This window comes from Hyperoodon ampullatus (genome assembly GCF_949752795.1).
Source record: "Hyperoodon ampullatus genome assembly, chromosome: 7".
Lineage (NCBI taxonomy): Eukaryota > Metazoa > Chordata > Mammalia > Artiodactyla > Ziphiidae > Hyperoodon > Hyperoodon ampullatus.
In genome coordinates this window covers 7,602,296-7,614,820 of record NC_136920.1, presented here as the reverse complement: position 1 = coordinate 7,614,820, position 12,525 = coordinate 7,602,296, and the positions used below count along the sequence as shown (strand labels likewise).

Below are 12,525 nucleotides of genomic sequence, written 5' to 3'. Positions count from 1 at the left end.
AGCCCAGGGAACTCCACTCAGTGCTCCGTGGTGACCCAAATGGGAAGGAAACCCAAAAAAAGAGGGGATACATGTGTCCGTATAGCTGATTCACCCTGCTGCACAGAAGAAACCAACACAACATTGTAAAGCAACTACACTCGAATTAAAAAAAGAAAAGTAAATTGAAAGAAAAAAGAAATTCTTAACCACACACAAAAAAATTATATAGTTTTTGAATATGTGTACATCAAACCAAAAGGTTAATTTTACTTTTTCCTTTATTGGCAACTTTGGGTGCATTTTTAGGTTTTGGTTCCCAGAGGGCATTTATTACAGCGCCCTCTTGAAGCCGCGCCTCTGTCCAGGTCGCCAGCCTTTTTCTTGTCTGTTATTTCCTTGACTCTGTTCATGTATACTCTGATTCTTTCCAGTTCCTGCTTTACTGGATGTTCCTTAGGATTGACTCCCTGAGTTGCCAGATAAACCCAAAACATTGAATTTAATGTGTAAGCAGAAACTAAATCCACTTTTGCTTGTTTAAGTGGGTCCAACTTCTGTAACAACTGTTTTCTAGAAACAGACGTCATGGTCTTCAGCATCTCATCCACAGCACCAATGGAATTCTCAAATGTTGATAAATATTCATGAATTTCTCCTGGATAGTCTTCATTAATTTCTTCATCTGCCATTATTATCAACTCTCGGGCCTTCCACTCCTGCCTCCCAGAAAGCAGTTGGCGGCGGTGACATCAGTGGCACACAGGCTCTGCCCACAGCGAGCAACGCTCTCCGATGACCTCACTAATCTTTTTTTTTTTTTTTTTTTGCGGTACGTGGGCCTCTCACTATTGTGACCTCTTCCGTTGCGGAGCACAGGCTCCGGACACGCAGGCTCAGTGGCCATGGCTCACAGGCCCAGCCGCTCCACGGCATGTGGGATCCTCTCGGACCGGGGCACGAACCCGTGTCCCCTGCATCGGCAGGCGAACTCTCAACCACTGTGCCACCAGGGAAGCCCCCTCACTAATCTTTTTAATGTTTCTATAGTTTTGCTTTTTCTAGAACGAACTGTAGTAGGAAACATGCAGCATTGTAGCCTTTTTAGACTGGCTTCTTTCTCTTAGTAATATACATTTAAGGTTCCTCCATGCCTTTTCACGGCTTGAGAGATCATTTCTTTTTAGTGCTGAGTAATATTCCATTGTTTGGTTGTACCAGTCTGTGCACTCACCTACTGAAGGACATCTTGGTTGCCTTCGAGTTTTGGCAGTTATGAAAAACCTGCCTTAAACATCTGTGTGCAGGTTTTTGTGTGAACATAAGTTTTCAGTTCGTTGGAGTAAATACCAAGGAGCATGATTGGTCTCAGAATGAGTTAGGAAGTATTCCTTCTGTTTCTGTCTTTTGGAAGAGATGATAGAGAATTGGTATAATTTTTTCTTTAAATGTTTGGTAGAATTCATCAGTAAACCCATTTGGACATGATGCTTTCTGTTTTAGGTTATTAATAATTGATTCAGTTTCTTTAATAGATGTAGATCTAGTCAAACTATTCTTTTTTTTTTTTTTTTTTTGCGGTACTCGGGCCTCTCACTGTTGTGGCCTCTCCTGTTGCGGAGCACAGGCTCCAGACACACAGGCTCAGCGGCCATGGCTCACGGGCCCAGACGCTCCGCGGCATGTGGGATCCTCCCAGATCGGGGCACAAACCCGTGTCCCCTGCATCGGCAGGCGGACTCTCAACCATTGCGCCACCAGGGAAGCCCCCTAAACTGTCTATTCTTATGTGAGTTGTGACAGATTGTATCTGTCAAGGAGTTGGTCCATTTCATCTAGGTTATCAAATCTGCAGCTATGGAGTTGTTCATAATATTCTTTTATTATCCTTTTATTGTATATGGGATCTGTAGTGCTTCCCCTCTTTAATTTCTGATATTAGCAGTTTAGGTCTTCTTTCTTTCTTAGTCTGGAAAAAGTCTTACGAGTTTTATTGATTTTTTTTTTTTTTGAAGAATCAGCTTTTGGTTTTGTTGACTTTCTCTACTGATTTCTTGTTTTAAAATTCTTTTATTCTCTAATTTTTATTATTTCAATTTTCTGCGTAGTTTGGAATTAATTTGCTCTTCTTTATCTAGTTTTCTAAGGTGAAAGCTTAGATTATTGATTTTAGATGTCTTCTAATATATGCTTTCAATTCTATAAATTTTAATCTACGCACTGTTTTTGTTGCATCCCCCAAAGTTTACTAAGTTGTATTTTCATTTTGTTCAGACATTTTTAAAGTTTCTCTTGAGATTTTTTTTGTCTTTGATCCATGTGTTATTTAGAAGTGTAATGTGTAATCTTCAAGTACTTTGGGTTTTTCCAGCTATCTTTCTGCTACTGATTTCTAGTTTAATTGCATTGTGGTCTAAGGGCAGACATTGTATGATTTCTGTTCTTAATTTGTTAAGGTGTATTTCATAGAATGTTGTCCATCTTGATGCGTATTCCATGTGTGTTTGAGAAGAATGTGTGATTTGCTACTGCTGGATGAATTAGTCCATACATGTCAATTATATACGGTTGATTGATGGTGCTCTTGAGTTCAGTTATGTCTTTATTGATTTTCTGCTTGCTGGATTTGTCCATTTCTGATAGAGGAGTGTTAAAGTCCTCAGTTATAATAGTAAATTCATCTATTTCTCCTTGCAGTTTTAGCTGTTTTTGACTCGTATTTTGATAATGTTGTTAACTGCATAACATTAAGGATTGTTACGTCTTCTTGGAGTATTGACCCCCTTTTCATTTTGTAATAACTCTTCTTATCACTGACAGCTTTCTTTGCTCTGAAGTCTTCTCTGTCTGAAATTAATATAGCCACCTTTAGTTTGTTTTAATTAGTGTTAGTATGGTCTAGCTCTATCCCTTTACTATTAACCTATATGTGTCTCTGAATTTAAAGTGAGTTTCTTGTAGACAACATATGATATGCCCGGGTGTAGGCTTTTGTTTTTGTTTTTTTTTGCATTTATCCTGCTTGGTGTTCCCTGAGATTCCTGGATCTGTGGTTTGGTGTCCGACATTAATTTGGGGGAAATTCCCAGTCATTATTGCTTCAAATATTGTTTCTATTCCTTTTCTCTTTTCCTTCCGGTATTCCCATTGCATGTATGGTATACCTTTTGTAGTTGGGCCACAGCTCTTGGATATTTTGCACACCGCTCCCCCCCCCCCCCCGTTTTTTCCTCTTTGCTTTTCCATTTTGGAAGTTTCTAGTGTCGTATCTTCAGGCTCAGAGTTTCTTTCCTCAGCTATGTCCAGTCTACTAATGGGCCTATCAGAGGCATTTTTCATTTCTGTTACAGTATTTTTGGTCTGTGGCATTTCTTTTTGATTCTTTCTTAGAATTTTTATCTATTTGCATTATTTTATCTGTTATTGCATGTTGTCTGCCTTTTCCATTAAAGCTGTTAGCTTTCCTGGTTTGATAATTCCAGCATCTCTGGCATACATGACTGGTTCTGATGCTTGTTCAATCTCTTCAAACTGTTTTTTGTCTTTTTAGTATGCTTCGTAATCTTTTTTGAAAGGCAGACATGATGCACTGGTAAAAGGAACTGTGAAGAATAGACCTTTGGGAATGTAGTGGTAAATTGTCTGGGGAGGGGAAATGTTCTGTAGTGCTCTGATTCAGTCTCAGTCTTTTGGTGAGCCTGTGCCCCTGAACTATGAACTTCACCAGTGCTTCTCTGCTTTTTTCCTTTTCTTAGGTGGTACAGGATGGCTAGAGTGGCCTGGAGTTGTGTACTTCCCTTTCCTCATGCGGAAGGTTAGAGGGGGCTGGAGTTGGATATTTCCCTTCCTCCAGGTAGGTTAGGTTCTGGTAAAACCTCAGTGGGTTAGGCTCTGGTAAAATAGTTTTTTTTTTGAAGGTGAGCTTTGTTAAGAATGGAATGTCCTGATATATTTCAATAAAGAAAAGAAAAGAAAAAGAAATGTTCTTTTCCCCCTCCCAGAAACATGAGGGGAGGGGAAAAGTCTATTCACTCACCTACTGAAGGACATGTTGGTTGCTTCCACATATTGGCAAGTATGGATAAAGCTGCCGTAAATATCTGTGTGCAGGTTTTTGTGTGATCATAAGTTTTCAGCTTCCTTGCGTAGATACCAAGGAGCACGATTGCTGGATTGTATGGTAAGAATATGTTTAGTTTTGTAAGAAACTGCTAAACTGTCTTCCAAATGCCTGTACCATTTTGCACTTTCATCAGCAGTGATTGAGAGTTCCTGTTGCTCCACATCCTCACCAGCATTTGGTGTCAGTGTTCTGGACTTTGGCCATTCTAATTGCTGTGTGGTTGTGTCCGGTTGTTTTAATTTGCATGTTTTTGGTGACATAATGATGTGGATCACATCTTTGTTAATGACTGTATTTCAATGGATAGATAAAAGAACCTTGGTGCAGATAAAATCATTGTTATTCAGGTTCCATGTGTTTGTGGATGACCTGGATTGTTTATCCTGTGGTGGTCCCCACAGTGTCCTGTGACCTCTATATTTAGACATTTCTCTTTTTTTTTTCCTGTTATAAACTCTTTGGACATAGTTATATATAAGATTTTTTTACTCAGGATAAATACCTTAGTATGAACTCATTAAAGCAGAGGAATTGGGTCAAGGAGTGTATAGATTTTTAACACCCTTTGATATCTATGGCCAGAAAAATTACCCCAATTTATGCTTTTATCAGCAGTTCCAGCCAGTTTTTTTTTTTTTTTTTTTTTTTTGCTGTACGCGGGCCTCTCACTGTTGTGGCCTCTTCCATTGCGGAGCACAGGCTGTGCTCCGGACGCGCAGGCTCACCGGCCATGGCTCACGAGCCTAGCCGCTCCGGGGCATGTGGGATCTTCCCGAACCAGGGCACGAACCCGTGTCCCCTACATCGGCAGGCGGACTCTAAACCACTGCACCACCAGGGAAGCCCCAGCCAGTTTTATATTAATGTATATTTAAAATCTTTTTTATTAGGGGAAAATTTTAATACACACATACATAGAATAGTGTAATGAGCCCTCAGGTACTCAGCTCCAACAGCCATAAACCCAAGGCCAGTCCTGCCCTACCTACTCCTTCAACCCACACTTCTCTCCTGGATTGTCACTATTTTAAAACTCCTTTGAATTGCAATAGAAATATAGAAGAGTGCACATCATAAATGAAATTTTCACAGTCTGAAACCCACCTGGGTAATTGGGTCCCGGGTATCTCCTTTGTCCCCTTTCAGTCATACCCTCCGCTCTGCCGAGGGCAGCCAGTATCCTGATACTTAACTGCATTGTTTTGTTCCTTAAATAAATAGAATCTTATGGTATGTTCACTTGTGTTTTGAGTTTTTCTCTTGACATTGTGTGTGAGATTGTTGGGGATATACCTAGAAGTGAAATTGCTAGGTCGTAGAGGTGTGCATATATTCCATTTTGGAAAACTGTGGCTGCATCTACTAAAGTGGCTGTACCAGATTACACTTCCCCCAGCAGTGCATGACGTTCCGCTTACTCCCTGTTATCATTAAGAGCTCATGTCTTTCTTTTATGCTTTTCATTTTAGCTACACCCCTAGCTGTGTAGTGATACCTTACAATAGTTTTAATTTGCACTAGTGAAGTCTAGCACCTTTTCATGCTTTCTTTGGTTGTTTAGTTATCCCTTTTCATTTTTATCTTTTAAAAATTTTATTGAAATATAGTTGATTTACAATGCTGTGTTAATTTCTGCTGCACAACAAAGTGACTCAGTTATACATACATACATACACATACACACACATTCTTTTTCTTTCCTTTTCATTCATTCATTCATCATTCATTTATTTATTTTTGGCCACGCCACGTGGCATGTGGGATCTTAGTTCCCCTACCGGGGATTGAACCTGTGCCCCCTGCAGTGGGAGCACGGAGTCTTAACCACTGGACCGCCAGAGAAATCCCAATATATACATTCTTTTTAATATTCTTTTCCATTATGGTTTATCACAGGTTATTGAATATAGTTCCCTATGCTATACGGTAGGACCTTGTTGTTTATCCATCTTATATACAATATTTTGCGTCTGCTAATCCCAAACTCTCAATCCTTCCCTTCCCCAACCCCCTAGTTATTCTTTTTTAACGAAGAGTAATATTTGTCTCCTTTTCTTTTGTCTATTGCATTATCTGTTTTATCGTATTAACTCTCTGTTGCTTCATAGCAATTATCCCCAAACTTAGTGGTTTATAACAACAGTAAACATTTATTATCTCATAGTTTTTGTGGGTTAGGAACTTGGGAGCGACTTGGCTGGGCCATTTGGCTTGGATGTTATCAGCCTCTGAAGGCTTGACTGGAGTTGGATGATCCTTCCCAAGGTGGCTCATTCGCATGCCTGGCAAGTTAGTCCTGGCTGTCTGTGGGAGGCCACAGTTCCTTTTCATGTAGGCCTTTGACAGGATTGCCTAAGTGTCCTGTCCTCAGGACATGGTGACTGACTTTCCCCTGAGAGAGTGATTTGAGAGAAATAGCACCAAGTGGAAGCTATCATTTTTATGACACAACCTCAAAAGTCTCATGGCATTTAATTTTGCCATATTCTGTTTGTTAGAAGAGACTCACTACATCGTCCCACCTTGGGGAGTTAAGTTCCCTTTTTGAAAGGAGTGTCAAAGAATTTGTGGACATATTTTCAAACACAGCACTTGGTAGGGTTTCTTTTATTCTGGATATGAATCTTTCAGGAGATACAAACATGGTGAATATCTTTGCCTACTCTGTGGGTTGTCATTGTGTCTTTGGAGGAAGAGGAGTTAATGTAATTCAGTTGATTAATTTTTTTCTTTATGGCTAGCTCCTTACATATTACTTTGAAGAAAATCTCAAAATAATTATCTTGTTTCTTCTGTAAATATGTCAGTATAGATCTTTCAAAAATAAACACTTTTTTGTTTTAACCATAACATAACCACAAAACTGTAACATCTAAATAAAACTCCCACAAAGCAGTTGCTTGATACTATCCAGTACTTAGTCGGAGTTGAAATTTCCAATTGTCTCAAATGTGATAATTTTTATATGTATATTTTTCTAATTTTGGCAAATCAAGATCCAAATAAGGTCTACCAGTTAAAACAATCCCCCCTACCTCACTTGCCATCTGTGGAAGACCTCGATTTTTTTTGTCTTGTAGTATCCGCACAGTGTCCTCTGCCTTGTAAGCAGGTAGTTGTAAGTTTCTCTGTTTGGGCGTAAACTTTCCTGCAGTCTTGCTCGTGTGTCTTCTTTGGTTGTGATCTGTCTCTGGAGGTTGAATGTGGACCCAAATTGAAATTTTTAAAGGGTTTCCAACCTAAATCACATTGAAATCCATTCAGATTATAGTTCTACACTTAAAATGTAATAATGTTTGTTTTGAAATGTACTCTGTGTGTTTGTGAGGCCATCTGAGAGTGCATTTCTTGTTTCTTTAGAAGACCCCACACTGACTGTAAGCCTTGCCCTCCTGAAGATACCACACCCTCTCTGGTAGTTTAAATGTTGCAGGGCATAACATAAGGTGGTGTGATACTTTTTGCAAAGCCCCACCTCCCAGGTTTTTTGTTTTGTTTTTCACTTGGCATATAGTTGGTACGACAGTATTATGTTAATTTCAGGTGTACCACATAGTGATTGGACATTTAAATACAAGATGATCACTACCTAAATCTTATTAATTACACTTTCCATGTTAACTGTCTACTTTTTTTTGTTCCTCCTTGTATTGTCCACTAGCTTTCCTTCTCTCATGGCTGATTTTTTGAGTTGTGATGACTAAGTTTTAAGGGTTGATGACTCAGAATCTTTTTAGGCCACCTTAAATTTCCAGTCTTCCCCAGTTTCCGACTCTCCCTTCTAACAGAAAATTTAGCACCAAAAAATTACAAAAATTAATGACATAATTAGGATGAATGTTAGAGAAGTAGACAAAGTATTTCTTAAAATTCATGTATGTGTAAAGTTTCAACTTAGTTGTTTTCTTAACAGTTCTGAAACTGATTACTGTGATTGGGAGGAGCTGGGTAGGTAGAAGGAGATTGTCACTTTGCCTGTATTGTTACAATAGTTTAGAAGAAGGTATTTGTGTATTATTTGTATAAATTCAAATGATGATTTATTGTAAGAATGCAAAATATGAAGAACAAAGGCCTTTCTCTGACTCCATGTCATGGGTTTCCTTAATGAAAGGGTGACTGGGTGCAGTGAGCCTGCCGCAGTGCCAGCGAGAAGTCAGGACACCTGGCTCTGGTGCGCTGTGCAGAGCAGGTCTCAGTATACATTTGTTGAATTAAAAAAAAAAGTTGTTTTAATACACATTGTACTTCATTTATTTTTTAAAATTTATTTTATTTATTATCATTTATTTTTGGCTGTGTTGGGCCTTCGTTGCTGTGCACAGGGGCTACTCTTTGTTGCGGTGCGCAGGCTTCTCATTGTGGCGGCTTCTCTTGTTGCAGAGCACGGGCTCTAGGCACGCGGGCTCAGTAGTTGTGGCATGTGGACTCTAGAGCGCAGGCTCAATAGTTGTGGCGCATGGGCTTCGTTGCTCCACGGCATGTGGGATCATCCCGGACCAGGGCTCAAACCTGTGTCCCCTGTATTGGCAGGCGGATTTCTAACCATTGCGCCACCAGGGAAGCCCAAATGGTACTTTAAAAGTGTGGTTCAACTTCAAGTAAGAGCTAAATTTTCAGTGTTTTGTTTTTAAATGAGTGTACCTAAAGGATACCGATTATTGACCATAATTCTTTCAGCAAATATCTGGGTGCCTGCCCAGTGCCAGGCCTGGTGCTTTCAATGCTTTGGTCACTTGTGGTTTAAAAAGATGGCATGCTCATCTTTAAAAAGATGGTGCCCTCAGTGAATCAGGACAGTGTCTCAATAGAGATACAGTGCAAGCTACTTATGTAATCATAAATTTTCTAGTGGCCTCATGAAAAGGAAACAGGTAAAGTTAATTTTAATGTATTTTATTTAACCCAGTAATACAAAATATTGTCAGTTCAGCATGTCATATAAAATTATAAATGAGATATTTTCACTTCTTTCTACTAAGTCTTTGAAGTCAAGTGTATATTTTACACATACATACTTCTCAGTTCGAACTAGCTATGTTTCATGTGCTTAAAATTAAAAGCCTTATGTGGCTACCACAGTGGACTGCATGGATAGATTATCATCATAGTTATCATTGCTCACATGGAGTGGCAGAGGACACTGACCAGGAACGCGAGTAAACGGTGGCTTCAAGGGGCCAGAGGAGACGCAAGGAGATGAAGTAGGAAGCTGTTTTTATCCTCTGGGTGGTGGCAGAGGAAGATGAAGAAGGGGAGATACTCACAAGATGGATTTGACAAAATTTTGATGAATTGGATATTGGGAGGGAAAAGAGGAGCCAGGCTCTGTCTTTTACAACTGGGGTGTGCCTTTCCTGGGACAGGGAGAACTTAGTGAGGAAAAGGCTTGGTTGGTGGTCAGTGTATGATAGAGAGCAAAAACCCGTTTAGGAGATACTACATTCAATGTGCTTGCAAGACATCCAAGGGGAAGTGTCTGCTAATAGTTGGGTACCTGTGTTTGAAGTGCAGAGATGGCCTGAATTGGTTTTATAAATTTTAATCTCAACTGTGTTTACAGAGGTATATTTAAAAACCCGTGGAAACGGCTTCATTTATTCAACAAAACCATTTTTTTTTTTTTTTAAGTCTCCCCAGGCCTTGTTTCAGTTGCTTCAGCAACAGGGTGAGTAGAAGACGTGGAAGTGGACACCCCGGCCACTGTAGTCAGCTGGGGAGAGTGTACCTAGGTAGTGTCCACAGTCTGAACCCTGTGGGAACCTCTGCCTCGGAGGAGACCGAGAGGTGGCCAGTGAGAAAACAAGGCGGGTGTGATCTCAAAGAAGCCAAGTGAGGAGAAGGTGCCAGTAAGGAGGGTCTCCTGGTGCACAGTACTGAATGCTCCTGAGAGGGAGGTTGAGAGGAGGCCAGAAGAGTTTCACTTAGATACATCTGGAGGTCACTGGTGTTTTAAATGAGTTTCACTTAGATTCATCTGGAGGTCACTGGTGACTTGAAAAGGCAGTTTCAGTTGAGTGGTACAGATAGGCACCAGATTGGAATGAGCTGAAGAGGGAATGCTTTGAGACAAAGGGCTCCTTTTCTTACTTTTAAATAACCACTACAAACCATTGAGAAGACAGGCCCAGTAGAAAAATGAACAAACAATATAAACAGACAGTTGGCAGAAAAGTGAAGTATAAATGGCTCTTAGACATGAACAGTGCTCTTAAGAGAAAAAGACGTTGTTGGGCAAGGGTGCGAGGAACCAGGCATACATACCTCCATTGGTGGTGGGAATGTGGATCGCCATGACCTCCAGTGGCTATTGTGCAGCTAATTAGAAATGAACATTATTTAATCCAGCAGTTCCACTTCTGGGAACCCTGGCATTTTTTGGTGATAGTGAAAATTGAAAACTAAATGGTCCATCAGTGGTGGCCTGGTTAAATCAACTGTAATGTAAAGGAAAGTCAGTATCAGCTAAAACTTTTTAAATTTTTTGGCTGTGTTGGGTTTTCGCTGCTGTGCGCAGGCTTTCTCTAGTTGTGGCGAGTGGGGGCTACTCTTCGTTGCGGTGCGTGAGCTTCTCATTGCAGTGGCTTCTCTTGTTGCGGAGCACAGGCTCTAGGCGCGCAGGCTTCAGTAGTTGTGGCACGCGGGCTCAGTAGTTGTGTCGCGGGCTCTAGGGCACAGGCTCAGTAGTTGTGGTGCATGGGCTTAGTTGTTCTGTGGCATGTAGGATATGCCCGGACCAGGACTCGAACCTGCGATCCCCGCAGTGGCAGGAAGATTCTTAACCACTGTGCCACCAGGGAAGTCCCGCTAAAACATTTTATTCTTCAGAAAGTAGAATTTGGTTTTGTTTTTTCTACCATGCTATAAACCAGGGACTTTGAGAGTGATTCTTTCCCCCCATTTTAAAAGATTGAAAAAAATATCAGTGGGTCTGGTATAGGCACAGAAGGTATGTGAAAATATGCCTTCGAACAGTGGTTAAGCCTGTCATTCTCTCTTGACTTTCTGCCTTGTAACACACTTCACATGAATTATTAGTCTATATTCCCGTCTCCAGATACCTGTTAGGGTTCTTTTTAAAGGATCCTGTCCTGTTTTATATATGTTCTGAGTTGTATACCACAGGAAAGATGGGTATAACATCTTACCAGCTTCATGGATGAATTCACACTGCAGTTTGCCTTATTGCATCTAAAAATAACCATAGTTCCTATCATGAGAGCATCGTCTTACTTGGTTTGGATCATTGATAAAGTAAGCAAGCATCTGATGTTGTCTGAGAAAGCTGGATGTAGCAATAGTGATTATACTACAGCTGCCTGATGGAGGAGGAAGACTTCCTTTGTCCGCCCTCTGTGAGGGAAGGGACAGTACAAACCTCTGTGTGCTATATGTTCCCCTGCCACCTACGTTAACACGGTTTTACTGATCTTCCTGCTTTGGAGAAAGCAGCGTGTTCACATATGGACTTAAAGCAAAAACAAAAAACTGGGTACACCCTAATAGACCAAATCAGTCTCCCAGCAGAGTACATTGATATTGTAGTGGGCTGGCCAGAAAGTTTGGTTAGTGAATATGTTGTTCAATAAAGTTCTTCGTGAAAATGAAAAATGTGTCTTTTATATTTACTTAAAACCGAACGAACTTTTTGGCCGACCCAGTATAACTTTAAATTCTCTGTCATTGGGACTCTCTACTTTAAGATCTTTAATTTCTTTAAGATCTTTAAGAAATTAATTTCGTTTAAGAGTTTGAGTCTGTGGTTATTCATTGATTCCTTTTTCTTCATTTCTTAGAGTATCCTGGTTTCACTTATATTTTATATTTCTTCTAAGAGCCACAGGGAAGAAGTAGTTGAGGGTTTGAAGCATCTTAAATGATCGTTTAGTCTAATCGTCTCATTTTACAGATATGAAAACAAGCTCAGAGAGATGAGTTTACTTGCCCAAAGGTTGACTGAACTGAATCCATGTTCTCTTGGTCTTCCCCATTAAATTTGGTGAAGTGAGGAGCAATATGATATCCTTGTATCATCAGGGTGAGGTAACCTGCCATAACTTTGAGGTGGGTGTGTGGCTTTATTTTTTTATTTTATTTATTTTTATTTTTTTGGAAAGATTTCTATTTTATGTATTTATTTTTTGGCTGCGTTGGGTCTTTGTTGCTATGCGCAGGCTTTCTCTAGTTGCGGCGAGCGGGAGCTACTCTTTGTTGCGGTGCGTGGGCTTCTCATTACCGTAGCCTCTCGTTGCGGAGCACGGGCTCTAGGTGTGTGGGCTTCACTGGTTGTGGCACGCGGGCTCTAGAGCGCAGGCTCAGTAGTTGTGGTGCACGGGCTTAGTTACTCCGTGGCATGTGGGATCCTCCTGGACCAGGGCTCGAACCCGTGTCCCCGGCATTGGCAGGCAGATTCCCAACCATTG

General features: G+C 40.5%; 1 protein-coding gene across 1 annotated transcript; it reads right to left on the bottom strand.

Annotated features, from left to right (window-relative positions):
- Nucleotides 1–284: 284 nt before the first annotated feature.
- Nucleotides 285–671, bottom strand: LOC307055810 (nuclear nucleic acid-binding protein C1D-like; the record flags this gene model as incomplete). The annotated part of the gene is made up of 1 exon (XM_079708058.1): nt 285–671. The coding sequence occupies one exon, from the start codon at nt 669–671 to the stop codon at nt 285–287; it is 387 nt and encodes a 128-aa protein (XP_079564184.1).
- Nucleotides 672–12,525: the final 11,854 nt, after the last annotated feature.